The following is an 18193-nucleotide window of genomic DNA, read 5'->3' as shown; positions in this document are numbered from 1 at the left end:
TTACTCTTCTCCTGGGGATGGGGTTGACATGCTATGCTAGAGTTCCAAGCAAAGACTAGATGCGTTAGTTGTCCAGGAAGCTTGTAAAAAGTGGAGTTTCACAGCAAACTTTGTCTAGACCAGTGATCCACAACCTTTTTGGCACCAGGGACCAGTTTCCTGGAAGACAATTTTTCGCACGGACTGGAATGGGGCGGCGGGGGGAGGAGATGGTTTCAGGATGATTCAAGCACATTTCATTGATTGTGCACTTTATGTCTATCACTGTTAAATCAGCTCCACCTCAGATCATCAGGCATTAGATCCTGGAGGTTGGGGATCCCTGTTCTAAGGACATTACGATGACCAGTCTAGTAAATGTGGTCAATAGAAACTAGTCGAGGCAGTGATTTGAATTCTGCTCCACCAAAAAGATAACAAAAATAGGAATACCACAAAGACATGATACCTTGCTATAGTTTTCTCCTCTCATCCAGCCTCCATGTCATGACAACAGAACCTGAAATAAGTTACATCCTTGTTAGGACAAATTCCTAATTGCCCCCACCATATCTCATCCTTGGCACTATTGGGCCAGGCACTTCTCCACAGTGGGAGCTGTCCTGGGCATTGCAGATGTTTAGCAGCATCTCCAGCCTCTGTCCACTAGATGCCTCCCATCGCTAGTGGGGACAATCAAAGAGGTCTCCAGACATTGCCAAATGTTCCCTGGGGGAGGGGTGTGAAGTTTCCCAGGGTTGAGCACCACTGCTTTCGATGAAGGAGAGAAGAGGAACTGTCATGTTGATGAGTCTTCTTCCTGTTCCAGTTTGAGAAATTTGGCAAAGCCGTGAATTACGCGGATGCAGCCCTTTCCTTCACTGAATGTGGCAACGCGATGGAGAGAGACCCTCTGGAAGCCAAGTCTCCATACACCATGTACTCCGAAACTGTGGAACTCCTCAGGTTCATGCTTTTCTGCTGCCTTCTTCTTAAGCTCTCTCCACTCATAATTAGAAGCTACTATGTTTTTGAAAAATATCTTTTCCACCTAGTAATGATTCATTCAAGGCACCTTCTTCTCAGAAGTCATCATAATTAGTTCTTGCCATTTGATTCACGTCATGGGAAACTTGTAACTGATGGACACCGCTTTTTATCAGTTATCCCCTTCAGAGGTTCTAATGTGAGTGTTATAACTTGTGATATTCATAAAATGGAAAGGTAGTGGGTGGAAATAAAGGATCATCATTTCATGGTGTCGAGCAGGCCCTTGTCTTTTCAAAGCAGTTTCATAATTCACAGAAAGCAATCTTGTTGGGATTTCTGCTATAAATCATGTTTTCTAAGAGTTTCTGCCTCTGTTATGAAAAAGAGAGGGACAACATCAGGGGTGAAATAAACTTTCCAGGCATCTAGAATTTGAGGGACAGTCAAGCTGGTAGCAGGGGAGCCTAGAAGAGGCTGACGCTAGGGAATGGTGTATTAACAGCACAGATTATTGGTTTCATTTGCATTTTGAATGAAATTTTCTGGACTGTTGGTCTTGGTGCAGTGGAGTTTGTGGGTAATCAAAAAATTCCTGTAAGAAGGGAAAGGAGAAGAAATGACATGCATTTGAGTGCCTTCCTGTAATCTTCAGGTATTTGTGAAAAGAATTTCATCCACCTCTGAATAGTGGATAAGCACTCACCCTCATTTGCTGGATGGACGGCATCATGGTTTTTGACTGAGCAGTTCTTCACCTGATAGGCCCTTATATCCCAGGCACCTCTGACTCGATTAGCTGATAATGCCAGGCTTGCTTTTTATTGTGTTCTTGCATCTGCAATAAACCATTACAAATCTGAAGACACTTGTACCTAAACCTTCAGACAGGCATCAGACTGAAGCATGCATATTTTTTTGAGGAAAGCACTTGAAAAGATCAAAAGAATGGGAACCATTATAAAGAAGAAGAAGAAGAAAAAAAAAAAACCACTATGATTACATAGACTCGTAAGATTTAGTTAAAGCCACCGAAGTAGGGAAAGGATGAGGAAAGTTCCAGCCTTGCTCTGCCAGGCCAGGCAGCCATCTTTGGTTTTCACTGCTCTGACAAGCATATAAAGTATCTCTCAGACATACTTTATGTGAAAGCTGCCACTGCCATTTGTAGCTTTTAAGGGGAAATTGATTTCTCAGTGTCTATCCAAGGCTGCCTGCAGTTTTCAAAGATGTACAAGATGAAAATCCTGGCAAAAAATGAGGAATCAAATTGGAAGGGAAACTTTAATGAATAAACAAGAAGAAAAGCTTCACCTTCTATTTTAACACAAACACATTTTAAGGCACTTTTAAATTAAGAAGGAAATGTAAAAATGTTAGCACAGGCTTCCCTTGTAGCTCAGTTGGTAAAAGAATCTGCATGCAATGTAGGAGTCCTGGGTTCGATTCCTGGGTTGGGAAGATCCCATGGAGAAGGGGATGGCAACCCACTCCAGTATTCTTGCCTGGAGAATCCCAGGGACAGAGGAGCCTGGCAGGCTACAGCCCATGGGGTCACAAGAGTCGGGCACGGCTTAACCACTAAACCATAATGTTAGCACACACACAAAATTATGGTGAACTGGACCTCTTCCATGCTGATGGTGGGAATGGAAATTGATCCTTGTAAATTGAGGGCAATTTGGCATCATGTAGGAAAACCTATACAAGTGAGCATTCATATCTTTGAAGCCACTAATTCTAGAAATCTGAACTTACTGTACTGAAGAAAAGAATTGTAAGAGGAGAATGAGTTATCCATAGAGTGTTCAGTTTGGCCTATGTTATAGCACCCAATTTGAAGGAAAGCAAAACATTGATAACAGAAGGGTAATTAATTACCTCACAGTACTCTCAACAGAATATTTTGCAGCCATTGAAATGCAGCAGTACCATGAAGGGAGATGGGGGGAGATGGAGACCATGTAGCTGCACGAAAATGTTTATAATATGGATTATAGACTCACTGCATTTCTGACCATGAAAAGCATGTTTCTGCATGTGGACCAACTTGGAAGGAAAACAAGATCATAACTGTAACTTCACCCCCAATTACAGTTATTATTATATATATATATATATATATATGCACACACACATATTTTTCTTACACATGCACTCAGAATAGAAAAGCAAAACCTCACATTTCATTTTTGGTAAAAAATACAATGTGAATCACTGAGTAATACTTATTTCCTTTAGAAAACACTTCTTTTCCCTTTATTATTTACAATTTCTTTTCTTTTTCTCCAAGCAGTTTTTTTTTTCCATGATATGATAGTTTACTTCCCCCATCGGGTATATTTTCAGTGGAACCTAGTAAAACTCTATGGCTAATTTAGAGATATTCACTTTAAAGGCAGTCTTTTGAAACTCTCTTTTCAAATCATTGTAGACTCACATGCAGTTGTAAGAAATGGCACAGAAAGTTCATGTGTCCCTCTCCCCCCACCTCCCTTCATGGTGCTGTCCAGCATAGCTCTAGTCCAAGATCATGGACACAGACATTGGTACATTCCATCCACCTTGCTCAGATGTCATCAGGTCTTTTATCCCAAAATTTCACCAGTTCTATGTGCAATCCTTTATGTGCCCTCTCTATATATAGAATTATATATTTTCTGCCTAGTGTATGTGTGTGTATCATTTTCTTTGGAGAGAAATTTCAGTTGGGAATAAAATGAACTAAGGCAACTAAGTCTTCTTGCCCATGTAAACAATTGGAACTCCACTTTCAAGGCATTTCAACAATGGCTGCAATTAGAGGGTGACTATAATAAGAACATAGTTTTTAGTAGCAAATTTTATGCTGAAGAGATTTTTATTATACTCTCGTTAATGGTAGAGCACCCTATGTTTTTCAGTGAAGTAATTTTGGTTTCTCTCAGTCTTGGAAATCTGCAGTAGAAATATACTTGTGAAAACAAGTGGGGCATCACAATGACTGACATTTAAGTGATCCAGCTGTCAAACACAGATTTATGACATCATAAAAACCTTTTTTGCTTAATGTGGCAACAACAGGAGGGACTCACAGCAAGTGCATGAGTCCTTTTGTCAGAAAATGTTCATTGGACAGAACTGTGGCAGTAATAGGGAGAGCAGGGGGATAGGGGGCATGGTGTTCTGGGGAGGCTACTGAAAGTGTGGGCTTACCAATGCCTTGTCATGATGAAGAGCTAGTCCAGGCTGCCTGAACATCTTCAGCTTCCTTCTGCAACAGTGAACTTGCTACTTATTCCACCACGAGTTCCTGTGAAATTGCATTATAGCTCAGACAATGATTTTATGCAGTGAATTGATTTTCAAGAGTCTAAATGCCCAGAATGGAATGTGCTCAGCTCAAAGAACAAAAATGGGAACTACTCAACCTCTGATTGCCCTGGTGTGGAATGGTAACTATTAAAGAGAATGGAAAGACAAACTATGCAAGCACCATAAATTAGGGGTGCTCAGACCTTCACCTGCTGTGAAATTGACCACCCTTAAAAAAACAAAACCACTTCCTACAGGAATATGTTCCACACCTGAGCCATTAGAAAAGCCCTTTATAACTGTGTTGGAGGCCCCCCCACCGCCATGCTCGTGTCAGACATCATTGTGTGATGATTGTTTACCTCAGGTGTCAAAAACTCAACTGAGACTGACATTTGTGTCCACCTCTTGTGGAAAGCTAATAATATTGTTTAGCTGGAGTATTCTTAGAAACATTATTTTTTCAGCACTTATACACAGGTGAAACCCACAGTAATTCCACAGCACTGTTCTAGAGCATGGGCTCTGAATATAACTGGCTTCTCCAGAGCGAGCTTCCATTGGTCACACCAGTGCTATTGTGACACACGTGGTCATCGTTTTGTGAATGTTTTCAGGAAAGCACTCTTTTGCCCACATGGCTTTCTCAGTCCTTCTGCCAGAGCCAATGTGGGCCCAGCTCATTCGAGTGATGACAACACCAATGGTGTTGGGGCTTTATGAAGGGTCAGACAGATTCCATTTGAGCTTGTCCTTTCTCTTCAAAGGTATGCCATGAGGCTGAAGAATTTTGCAAGCCCCCTAGCTTCAGATGGGGACAAAAAGCTGGCCGTACTATGGTAAGTCTCATGGAGGTGACCAGGAAATAGCTGAAATGTCGCAAAAAGATTTGAAAACTCAACTTAAGCTACTTAAGTCATTATTCCTGTTTTCTGCTAAACTCTGAAAAATTAACTAATGGATTTCTTCAGTTGCTGACTAAACATCTACTCTCCACATTTACACTCTTATCAAGATGGAATTTTAATGCTTATCCTTTCTTTAAAAAAATAAAGCCACATAAATTTATTTTCTTGCAGTTCTGAAGGTCAGAAGTCTGAAGTGTGTTTCGCTAGGCTAAAATCAGGGCTGTTTTCCTCCCAGTGGCTCTAGGGAGAATCCACTTCCGCCTTTTCCAGAGGAGGTCTGCATTCCTGGGCTTAGGGCCTCTTCCTCCATCAAGAAGTCAGCAATGTATCTTAACATGTCTCCCTGACATTGACCTTCTGCCTCCTTTTTCCATCTTTGGTGAACTCTTTCTTTTTTTTTTAAATGTTACTGAAATATCATTGATATACACTGGTGTGTTAATTTCTAGCGTACAGCAAAGTGACAGTTCAGTTCAGTAGTTCAGTTGTATCTGACATTGTGACCCCATGGACTGCAGCATGCCAGGTTTCCTTGTCCAACACCAACTCCCAGAGCTTGTTCAAACTCATGTCCATCGAGTCAGTGATGCCATCCAACCATCTCATCCTCTGTTGTCCCCTTCTCATCCTGCCTTCAATCTTTCCAAGCATCAGGGTCAGTTCTTTGGATCAGGTGGCCAAAGTTTTGGAGTTTCAACTTCATCATCAGTCCTTGCAATGAATATTCAGGACTGATTTCCTTTAGGACTGACAGGTTTGATCTCCTTGCAGTCCAAGGGACTCTCAAGAATCTTCTCCAACACCACAGTTCAAAAGCATCAATTCTCCAGCACTCAACTTTTTTATAGTCCAACTCACATCCAATATAACTACTGGAAAAAAACATAGTTTGACTAAACGGACCTTTGTCAACAAAGTAATGTCTCCGCTTTTTAATATGCTATCTAGGTTTGTCTTAGCTTTTCTTCCAAGGAGCAAGTGTCTTTAATTTCATGACTGCAGTAACCATCTGCAGTGATTTTGGACCCCAAGCAAATAAAGTCTCTCACTGTTTCCCCTGTTTCCCCATCTATTTGCCATGAAGTGATGGGACTGGTGCCATGATCTTAGTTTTCTGAATGTTGAGTTTTAAGCCAACTTTTTCACTCTCCTCTTTGACGTTCATCAAGAGGCTCTTTAGTTCTTCTTCACTTTCTGCCCTAAGGGTGGTGTCATCTGTGTATCTGAGGTTATTTATATTTCTCCCGCAATCTTGATTCCAGCTTGTGTGACTCAGTTATACATATATATTCTCTTTCATATTCTTTTCCATTATGGTTCATGGTTTATCACATACTGTTGAATATAGTTCCCTGTACTATGCTTATTCCTTCTTTTTAAAAAATTTTCTTTTTTTTACTTATGTTCCTCGGTAACCATAGGAGAGGTGCTACGGATGGGAGTTGTATTTTAATGAATAGGTCTGAGGAAATGTTGGCATTAATGTGCTCCTTTCCCCATCATCACAGCTACCGATGCCTGTCACTTCTCTACCTAAGGATGTTCAAACTGAAGAAGGACCATGCCATGAAATACTCCAGATCACTGATGGAATATTTTAAGGTAATCCTTATTTTGTGTAATTTATAGGTCCTGGGTGATTAAATCACTAATGAGACATGGCAGGAATGTTATGAAATGTCACGGTTGTCACAATCGAAGGCTAAAGTTTCCGCATCCTGGCCGTCCATGGCCGTCTCACTTCTCCTTTGGAGTTCAGCAGAGAGCTTGGGTTTGATCCAGTTCCAGGGAGAGAAGGTAGTTCAATCCCCTGATGATGCTCTGGAGTGAACAAATGGGCCTGGGCACCTTTCTGGGTCCAGTCAGGATGGTGATCCCTTCTGCCTGCACTGTGGACTGCCTGCAGAACATGGCTCATGTTACATGAGATGCCAGCCTAGAAATTTCTCAGCAGTGAGAGAAGTCACCACAGCCACCCTGGGCTCTGAGGGCACAGCCACACCCCCAGGGGCCCTTTGGCCATGGGGAGTGTTGAAGATAGTGGTTGCAGTTGAAGACAACTGATAACTTTGGCTGTCAAAATAAACCAACAATAAATAAACAAACTCATCCTCTAGGGAGCTGGTGTTTTTGATTTGCAAAAAAAATGAAATATTTGAACCACAAGATGCAATGCCAAGACGTGGGAACAAGCCCAGATAAAAACGGCAAGCCTGGAGCTGGGCCTGGCAACCATGCCGGGTGTCATTGGCTGAGGCTCCGTGGACCTTCCTCTTTCCACCCGTCAATGCTGATCGTGTGTTAGAGTTGAGGGCTCAAGGTTGCTGTTGGGCAGATCTTGAAAGAAAAGGATAATTTTATTTATTTAGTCATATTATTTTTTGCCAAGTGCGTCAGCTGACAGGGCTCAGTTGCATCAAAGCAGTTGTTTGAAATGAATCAAATCCTGACCTTACCTCAGAGGTTCAAAGCCAGTGGGTAGGGGTGCTCGATTATGTGGGAATGCCCACTCAGTTAGGAAAAGAGCAGCTCTCATGTGGTGTGGCCATCATAAAGCTAGTGCTTGTGAATGCAGTCAAATGCAGCAGCTGCCCCTGACCGTGTGTCTACAGTCTCCACCTGGGCTCTGGAAAGGCGTCTTGATGCTGGTGGTCTGGGACAGGGCCTAAGAATGGGCATTTTGAACAAGTCCCTGAGCGATGCTGATGCTGGTCCTTTGGGGGCACTCTGAGCCACAGCCCTGGCCTCCATTCTCTGTGGCCTGTTCTGCGCCGTGTTCACTGCACTGCAAAATACCAAACTGATGTTAAGTAACTCACTCCTCTGGCAGAGCGTTGAGCTTCTTTGAGGTTCAAAACGGGAAGCTCCCACCTGCTGAGGTCATTCTAACGAGCTGATCTTTTACTAGTGAGATGGTGCTGAGTGTCAGGATTTCCCATGCTCCACAAGTGTACAGTCATGAAAACAGAGGAGGCCCGTTCTTTTCTTAAAATAGATTGTGTTGAAGTGTAGTTGATATACAGTGTTGTGTTGATTTCTGCTGCACAGCAAAGTGATTCAGTTATACACATATATACATTCTTTCTCATGTTCTTTTTCCATTCTGGTTTATAGGAGGATATTGAATATAGTTAGTTCCCTGTGCTAAACAGTAGGACCTTGTTGTTTATCCATCCTATTTATAACAGTTTATCTCTGCTAATTCCAAACTCCTATTCCTTCTCTTCCCCAACTCCCTCCCCCTTGGCAACCACAAGTCTATTCTCTATGTCTGTGAGTCTATTTCTAGTCCTTAGATATGTTCATTTCTGTCATTTTAGATTCCACATATGAGAGATGTGATATGGTGTTTGTTTTTCTCTTTCTGACTTACTTCACTTAGTATGATGTTGATCCCTAGGTCCATCCATGTTGCTGCCAATGGCTGAGTCATAATTCATTGTATATATGCACCACATCTTCTTTATTCATTCCTCTGTCAATGAACATTTAGGTGTGTTTCCATGTCTTGACTACTGCAAATAGTGCTGCTGTGAATATAGGGATGGATGTATCTTTTCAAATTAGATGTTTTTCCTGATATATGCCCCAAAATGGGATTGCTGGATCGTATGGCCATTCTATTCTTAGTTTTTTTAAGGCACCTCCATACTGTTCTCCATAGTGGCTGCACCAATTTACATTTCCACCAGCAGTGTAGGAGGGTTCCCTTTTCAAGGAGGCCCATTCTTTAAACCGGAGGGAAAAGAATGTTTAGCATTCCACTGTGGGGCAGCCCTGGGCCGGTTACACTGCTCAACAGGGAAAAGCATCAGCCATGAGGATATGCATGTGATGATAGCAAATCCAGGTGATACACAGACATACACACACAAAGGCTGCTTGGTTCTGGCCAGTTCCTGGGATTTTAGAAATGACAAGCCAACTTGCATCCCAGGGAAAAAGTTTGCAACTGGAGCTAAAGGTGAAAAGCTTGTCTGTACTCTGAAGAGCTTGTTTTGCAGAATAAATTTCAGATGAGGATAATTAAACCACTTCTTGGAGAACTGAGTCTGATTTCACTGGGCCTTTTAGTATATAAGATCTTTCATCAAGTGACTTTCATGGTCCTGATTGGAGCCCACTAATTATCCTAACCAGCTATTTTCATCGAGTGTGCATCATGGTGTGCTGACGTGCACATACATCCCAGCTCTGCTAACGAAACAGGAGGCATCCCAAAATGCTGCAATCAATATTAATGTACTCTAAATCACACTTCCATCTGTTTCTGAATTAATAAAACACAAAATAGATGTCCTCATTTCCCTCTCTGTTTTTCTCTTTTAGCAAAATGCTTCAAAAGTCGCTCAGATACCATCTCCATGGGTAGGCAATGGAAAGTAAGTATCTTCTGAAAATTGCTTTTTCATGAAAATTAGTCATTGAATAGACCCCAAATATTTGGTATTGACAAACCAGGCACAAAGGTTAATTCTGAGATTACAGTAATTTGGGTGCGCACAAAATTCTAGTCAGGTTTCTGCTAATGGTAGGACAGAAAATTTTAACATGATGTGATTCCAAATTTCTTTCACTATTTGATCTTTAAGCCAAATGACGGCCATAAAAATATCAGTTAATGAGATGGCAAGCACCATGCCATTTCGGGGAGGCAGGGTAGAGTTACCTCCACTGCAGTGATTTTTCAATGATTCACTCAGTAATGAAAGACCAATGAAATATTCATTGATATATGGTAAGTGCTTTAATAAAACCGAAGGCATAATAGTGCTGAAAATGTGAAGGCACTTCGTCAGCCAATTATCTGAGCCTTCACGATGATTTTTATATTAATACTAAAATACTCTGCCCTAAAATATAAAAGCATCTACTATACTGCCGGCCTGAGGCTCAATGAACTCACCCACTCCACAGCCGTCCTTAGAGCCGTATCTGCTTGGAACAGCTCAGCCCTCCAGCAGCAGGGTGGGAGCCGGTAAACCAGTTGACCCAGGCCCAAGGCTGCCCTCAGTTCCCAGGATGAAAGTTAAGAGAGCCCCTTCTCTCTGCAATGAAAGGCCAGACTCAATGACATTGGAGCCTCCTCTGAAGAGAGGTTCCTTTTCAGAGGGCAATTCAGAATCCTAGTTCTGTCTCAGCCCTGAACTAGCTATGTGCCCAAACTTACCTGAGCATTTGTTTCTCCTGAGTCCAATACCTCTCTGACCACTGCAAGCCCACTCCCCACCAGTAGATGTATTCTTTTGAAAAGAGCTGCTTTTCCCCCCATTTTTCACCACTTCAAAATTCTTATGTCTCTGATCAAAACGCTTTCTTGAACAGTGAAATAGTCTCCTTTGCCGCTTTATAAATATCTACAAAGCACACTCCTAAAGGAGTGAAACTGTGAACTCTAAGATCATAAAAAAACATTCAGAATGAGGGAACAGATCCATTAAAAACTATGTGCCAACTCAATTACTGTATTGAAAGGAAGTACCGTTTAAATTGTTGAATTAGGTCTCTCTCTTATATTAACGGACAAAAGCGAGACCACAGACCCAGAGAAAGCTGTTTTCTCTGAACACGGAGTAAAGCAAGGGCAAATTCAGGTAAGCACCCGTTCAAGAATCACTGGGAAAAAGTTTTTAATTCTGCAGTGAAAGAACTCAAACACATTCTAAGCTTGTGAAGTCACATTAAAAGCCTCCTGAAATGATTTTTTAAAGCAGCTTCTATCTGAAGAAAGCACACTCCCTTTGGGAGGTCAGAGAGCTTTTGAATGAGGCAACTCAAAACGGTTGCCCAGGGGTTACAGCCCATTCAGTCAGCACATACTTTGGGTGCATTTCCCTATGAGAGGCTGGGGATGCGCTGAATGCCAAAGGCTCCCTGTACTCCAGAGGCACATGGTCCAGTGGCAGGAGGGGACAGATCTGAACAAAGTTCTGTGGACACCCAAGAAAAAGAGAGCTTGGGCCTCCCTGGGTGGCCAAGGAGGGCTTCTTTGTCTGCTAGCAACACCATAGCCTGCATCCCCCAGTGGATGAGGATGATTGGCCCTGCACCAGACCTCTCACGATCCTTCCAGAAGAAGCCTCCCCTGACCCTGACTGTGAAGACAGTGCAAAGAATAAGTTGGAAGGAGAAGAAAAACCTATTCGAGATAGAGCAGGGGTCAGCAAATCTTTGCTGCAGAGGGCCAGATAATACACATTTGGGGCTTTGCCAGTCCAGAAAAAACTGAGGTTGTTATGTAAAAAGAATATGAGAGAAAACAAGTTTCCACAAAAATCTTACTGATGAAATTCAGGATATAATAGCAGTTTTAGAATACAAGTCTGTTAAGGAAAAGAAAGGAATTTTGCAAAAATAGAATTTTGTGTTCTTGGGTTCAAATATAGTATTCTCATTTATCAAATTGATTGCATATGTTCATCTTTTCAAAACATTTGTAGTTCACAGGCCATGCAGAAACAGGAGGTGCACCAGGGCTTTCAGTCCCAATAGAGTGTCATGGTAACCACATCGTGGAGATGCTAAAAAAAGGGAGGGGCAGCAGTCTCAGATGTCACCCAGAGAGAATAAAAAAGAAGGCTATGAAAGGAGGAAAGAACAAGGCCATTAGAGGCCTTTAGAAGAGCTGTTTCAGTAAACTGGGGGCCTTGGGTGCTATATCGAAAGGGTCGGAAGAAAAGAAATATTGCCCCTTGTTGGGGACATTGGCCAATAAAAGGACTGCAAAGAGTTTGGTTGTCACTGGAGGGAACATTTCTATCAAGCAAAACTTTTCCCCAAGCTTAGGGCAGGCTGTGCCTGTACAAACATGGGAAGAGCCCGAGGAGAGTGGTAGGAACAAGCCAACATGGACTCAAGGGTGAGGCTCGAGGTGGACACCCACGTCAAGGGAAACCTAGTAGAGGGAAGGTAGGACTTGGAGGCAAGTTAGCAGAATGGAAGGAAAATGGACTTTGCAGGAAAACAGACCTTTCAAATCCCAGCTCTTTGACCATCTGCTGTGTGGCTCTCAAAAAAGGAACTGATCTTTTCTGAGCCCTCTTGTTATCTGTGAAACAGTGACAGCAGAAACTCACCCAGAGAGTTGTCATGAGGCTTAGAGATAAAAATCAGTGAAGCCCAGAGCACCATGCTTGGTGCACAGCAACTTTAACAAATAGCGGTTGCTGCCACTGCCATGTTTTGTTATCATTATTACCTTTTTAAGTTGGAAAACATAAGTGATCTTGCCCCTAGAACTCCCACAGCTCTTGGTCTACACGTCACTTTTGGCACTTATCCTAGTTTCCCAGAAATTAATGGATTCTTCTCCCCATTAGACTGTTTGCTCTTTTCAATAAGGAATTGCTCATTCTTTAATTCATCAAAGACTTATTGCCTGCCTACTGTGTATGAAACACTCTTCCAGGCACTTTACCAAAGTATTTATCCCCTATCCATGTGCTGCTCTACATTATTTTTCTTCCCTCTCCAGAGCACCTCATACGTAGTGGATACCATATAACAACAGAGGGATAGCTAGAAGGCACTCCATTCACTTATCTCACTGGTATTAAGTACATGTTATGTATACCAGGCACCGTTCTATATGCTGGGAATGGCACTGGATGAAATAGACAGGGATTCCTGTCTATTTCACATTCTTTCAAAAGAAAAAGACAGTAGAAAAAGAATGAATATGCTAAATGATAAATGTCATAGAGGAAATTAAAACAAGGAAGGGGAACAGAAAGGGCTGCTTGGAGGAGGATCCTCAATAGGGACATTAGGGAAGGATGATGAGAGAATGAGCTATGCAGATCCGTGGGGGAAGTGCATTCCAAGCAGCCAGACACCACCACCTTCTTAGATAGGGGCGTGGCTAGTGACTACCAGGGGCAGCAGGGGGCGAGTGTGGCTGGGAGGCAAGAGAGGATGGTGGGAATCTAGAGTGCTCACGCTATGGGTGGTGGAAGCCTGTGCTGGTGTGTGCACACTTATGGCCATGTGCCGTGGACATGAAGAAAAGCATAAAATCTGAAGCAGATCCACAGAGGGAGAGCTCAAGAATGAAGCCCCAGCTGTGGGGAGAGCCAAGGTGGAGCTGAAGGCACACTAAGAGGAGCACTGCAGCAGCCCTTCCAGCCAGAGGAGCGCTGTCTCAGGCAGGCTTGGATTGGTGGATTTCACGTGTATGATGTGGTATTCTGGGAGTTCAGGCATTCTCCACACCAGATAGCTCACGGAGCCTCATGTCAGGTCAGTCATGACCAAAGGCAAACCATGCCCTCATTCTCCTTGCCTCCACCACTGATTATTTAAAAGAAAGCACCAAGTGGAAAGGAAAGAAAGCTCCTCACTAGCTCCTCAACGTTATAAACTGAAAAGGCCTTTTCAGGAAATAAGAGGTAAACAAAGGTGATGTGTTTCCCCTTGGGATTTCTGGGCAGAGTTGGAAATCATTGAATCCAGCCTTTTCTTGCAGTCCATAAAGGCTTCAGCAAGGGGAGGGGCTCAGGAGCCCCAGGCTGGAGTCTCGGTCCCTGGGATTCCAGAACTTTTCAAGCACCACATGGTCCCCGTCTCAACGTTTGTGACACTGACACCTTTATAATCTTCTCTAGAGATTACAAATGAGGACGGTTTCCTTTCTTGCTGTAAATTGACATTTAAGGATTAATGACCACCACTGGGGTGGGGGCAGGGGAGAGACTGCTGCTGCTGCTGCTGCTGTGTCGCTTCAGTCGTGTCCGACTCTGTGCAACCTCATAGACGGCAGCCCACCAGGCTCCCCTGTCCCTGGGATTCTCCAGGCAAGAACACTGGAGTGGGTTGCCATTTCCTTCTCCAATGCAGGAAAGTGAAAAGTGAAAGTGAAGTCACTCAGTCGTGTCCGACTCCTAGAGACCCCATGGACTGCAGCCTACCAGGTTCCTCCATCCATGGGATTTTCCAGGCAAGAGTACTGGAGTGGGGTGCCATTGCCTTCTCTGAGGGGAGAGACTAGATAATAGCATTTCCAACCTGCCATGAAAAAAAAAAAAAATCCAGCATTCACTGCTTTTATGTTGACCTTCTGTGCCCAGGTCCCTGAGTTTAACGATCCCTCTGTCCCTTCCCTACCTTGAAAATAAATCTTTACATCAAGAAGTATCACACATCTTAGAGGTTATAAACAGAGCAGGCAAACCTTCACACCCTCTTACATCACACAAGTGCAGAGCAATTGTGGGGATTCACTTTAACCTTCATACTAGAACATAACAGAAGATATACTCTGTTTGTAGAAGTGGACCAAAGCTCTCATGAGGCACAGCCTGTGTGAATCTCGGGTGACCGTATCAGTTCAAATGCTCCCAGACTGAGTCATCCCCACTTCAGCATTTTGGTACATGGGGATAGCTGTTCCCCCAAATCCTCTATGGGTGCCTGTCAGGGTGCACATGCGTTCTAGGAGCAGGTTGGCTCTGAGGAATACAGCCACCCTGGAATGTAGTTGGCAACAAGTGGCTGGTAAAGGGGAGGGAGAGTGAGAGAAGGTTCCTGATGATGGGAGGAGTGTGTTTGGAGGAAGAAGGAGTCCCAGAAACAGCTTTCTCCCATTTCTGTTACTCCCCCAAATGATCAGTCATAATAAAGTGTGCATTATACTGGGCATTCAAAGCCTGGTTGAAAGAAGATGGGGAGAGCTGAGATGTATATTGACCTGGCTGGTAGGCACAGGCAGCAACCCAGCCTTTGGGACTGTCCATGACCTAAGTCCTCGCCCTCCATGCAAAGTGCAGCCAGCAGGTGACTTCTTACTGATATTAAAGAATTAAACAAAAATCTACCTCCAAACAATGATACTGCCCAAAGTAGCAATTTCCAAGACATTTCTTTATAAGCCAGTCTGCAGGTGAACTGTCAGCAATTAACAGCCATCCTGTAGCAGGTCTTAAAGAATCCTAAAGTGATATTCAGAATCTTACTTATTTCCAGCTTCCCTACTACTCCTCCTTGGGGGCCTTTTAAGGATCATACTTTGCTTATTGTGGTGACTGTATTTGGAGCAAACTGTCACCCTGGTTTCCACAAAACATTTTGATAACAGACCAATATAGCACATCAAGTTTTTCTAAGTGCCAATATCCATTCTGGCAGCAGGTAGAGAAAGCATCGTAACTCTGAGCTAATTCTTTCTCTGGAACATCAAAAGACTTGTTATATGTATTCAAAGTAAAAGCTACATTTGTGGGTAGAATTAATGCCAGAGAAAGATTCACCCAGCTCTCTCTCTGGTATTTTAAAACAAAGTAGCAACATGCACAGAGTCATCAGTGGTTGCCAAAGGCAGTCAGACTTCTGTGTTTAAAGTTAGAAAAGAAGAAGGATGGCTCTTTCTACAGCCTGGCACTGTAGCCCTGGGTGGGTTGGTCTGATGAGGCAGGAACAGTGGGGAGGGGGAAAACTACTGTGTGGGTGAAAGCTGTAGGGTGTCCTCCGAGAAGAGCTGGTGGGATGCGAGAGTAAGCTTCATAGGTGTTCACCATGCCAAGCCTCACTGCGGCAAATCACACCCTCAAGAGGCCCCAGTATGAAGAGGCAGGGCTCAAATGCTATTGTCACTCCCCCCTAGCAGCCTAACAAGCCCTGTCTCTTCCCATCCCCCAGGAATACTCCGTCCCCAGTGTCTCTCAACAACGTCTCTCCCATCAATGCAATGGGGAACTGTAACAACGGCCCAGTCACCATCCCACAGCGCATTCACCACATGGCCGCCAGCCACGTCAACATCACGAGCAACGTGTTACGGGGCTATGAACACTGGGACATGGCTGACAAACTGACAAGAGAGAACAAAGGTAAGTACGCTGGGCTGTTCAACTGGTTGCTCACAGGCCATGGTGGATTCAACCTGCTTTGAAGGGCTTGAGTTTCTCATGATGACCTTATCTTTCTGTTGGTCTAATTTCTAAGGCTAGCTGAGGGAAGAGAGGGTGAGATCAGGGTCGACTCAGTGACCAGTTTTTGTGAAGAGAGTGAAAAGATCTAGAATCGAGTTCTCCTTTAAAACTTAAAGTAACATGAATTATGATGTATTGTCAAATGTCTTTTCCAGATTTTCACTCAATGATAAAGATCAACATAGAGAAACAGAGCAAAGCAAAAAAGAATGATTTGCAAATTAATTGGGATCAAGATACTATTGGCTTTTTTTGTTTCTTTAAGACAAGTGAGGTAGCACCACGGCCTTCTACTTTCAGTATATTCATCAGCTCCAGGGATTTCCCTGGTGGTCCAGTGGTTGAGACTCTGAGCTTCCAATGCAGGGGGCCCAGGTTCAATCCCTGGTCAGGGAACTAGATCCCATATGCTGCATGGTGCAGCCAAAATATATTTTTAAAAAATTATTGAAGATAATAATCATCAGTTCCATGGCACTTGATAATGTGGCTTGCATTCAGAAACCAGGGTCAAGGCTCAGCTAGTGTCTTTCACCCACTGACACTTGGGATGAAGGATCAGGGCCCCATTCGTGAGAACACATGAGGTTTGCTGCAAAATAAATGCAGGGAGGACCCTGCTTCACCAGAGGGTGAGTCAGTGGTCCTCCACCACTCATGCTGCATCTGTGACCTTAGCTGCCACCCAGGTTCACCCTGAAGTCTCATTATCCTAATGAAGATAGGAAGTTCAAAGAAATCATACTTTGGCCCTGGCCATTCAGTGGACTTTGATGATTCTGGAGCAGCAGTTAGTGAAAGACCCACTGTAGTTAAGGTGGAGACAGATGTGGGTCTTTCAGATCAGATTGCAAAGAGGTGAGCCGAGTTTTAGAGCAACAGAAACATCTGGCCAGATACAGACAAAAATTCATGGCCCACATACGCTGCTGTCATGTCCTGCCAGGACATGACATGGTACAAGCTGCATGGAGTGGGCTTAGGTCCAGGCCAGTAACATGGATTTCATGGAATCCGGCTGGAGCTGCAGGCCACTGAGATGCAGAGGGAAGTTCCTATGAGTTACTGGCCCCTTCTCCTGGCTGCATCTCTACTGTGGGATCACTCAGCAGGCTGGGAAACAGTCCCACAGAACTAGAAAGGGTGCAGATTTTGAAGCCTAATCATTTAAGCTTGAATCGTGTCAGTTACTGGCTGGGTGACCTCAGACAGTTACTGAAATCTGTGAGCTACTCCCTAGCTTCCATTTCTATAATGGATATAATGAAGACAGGATGACAATGAAACTGCCCACAAGGATGATAAGAGATGGGTGGAATAAAACAAGATTTGTCAATCACCTAGCATAAAATATCAGGTGCAAGGTATAAATCCTACAAATATTTATTTCTCTTTCCTTATCCCATATGATGACATATAATTCAGATTCTGTGGCTATCAAAGCATATTCCATAATTTGGGACTTCAACCCTCAACCCAACTATTAACACTGAGTCCTGGGGTTATTTGCATGTGTTGGTTCTGTGTGTTCATGCAGCAATTTCTATATGCCAGGCGCTGTACTCTTTGTTTTATCATTTGTCATCTCATTTATCCCCATTTCCTAGATGTAGAAACTGAGGCTCAATGAGGTTCAGAAATTCTCCCATGATATCGCAGCTCATCATATTGAAAGCATAAATTCAGTGGAGAACTGTCAGATTTCAGAGTCTGAACTGTTAACCTACAGGATGCACTGCCCATCTAGAGGGCAGAATTAATCATGCATCCTCAGAAACCTTCAGTGAGTTCTCAGTTATCCGAGTAAGAGACAGTTCTTAACTTGAAACCCAAAGACAACTGGCCCAGACAAGCAGGCCAATCTATGAGTTCTAGAATTAATCATGAAGGCATAAGCATCTCAAGTCTTGCCTAGCTTATCTGCCTCCACTCTTCTCTGTCTTATGTTGTACTGGCAACTGGAGGGCAGTTCAATGTTTATGTATTTCCTTCATAACTGCATACATTTTCAAATCTGGTAAAGTAACTCCTTCTAAATTTACTGCAGACCTTTCCAGGAGCTCTGTAGTGGCTGGGCTGATGTTTGAGTGAGACGGTACT

General features: G+C 43.4%; 1 protein-coding gene and 1 non-coding gene across 2 annotated transcripts in view; both read left to right on the top strand.

The window, feature by feature from the left end:
* The window catches only part of AFF2 (ALF transcription elongation factor 2), a 548641-nt gene that overhangs the window by 518618 nt on the left and 11830 nt on the right, over positions 1-18193 (top strand). The window contains 5 exon segments of the mRNA XM_042242462.1: positions 809-945; positions 5028-5099; positions 6677-6770; positions 9498-9550; positions 15801-15991. Of these exon segments, the coding sequence (XP_042098396.1) occupies positions 809-945; positions 5028-5099; positions 6677-6770; positions 9498-9550; positions 15801-15991 (547 nt within the window).
* TRNAG-UCC (transfer RNA glycine (anticodon UCC)) lies at positions 16417-16489 on the top strand. The gene has a single exon. It is a non-coding gene; the product is annotated as a tRNA-Gly (tRNA).

The sequence above is a fragment of the Ovis aries genome, chromosome X, assembly GCF_016772045.2.
Source record: "Ovis aries strain OAR_USU_Benz2616 breed Rambouillet chromosome X, ARS-UI_Ramb_v3.0, whole genome shotgun sequence".
Taxonomy (NCBI): domain Eukaryota; kingdom Metazoa; phylum Chordata; class Mammalia; order Artiodactyla; family Bovidae; genus Ovis; species Ovis aries.
The sequence above is the reverse complement of the archived record's forward strand: the minus strand, read 5'-3'. Positions and strand labels throughout refer to the sequence as shown.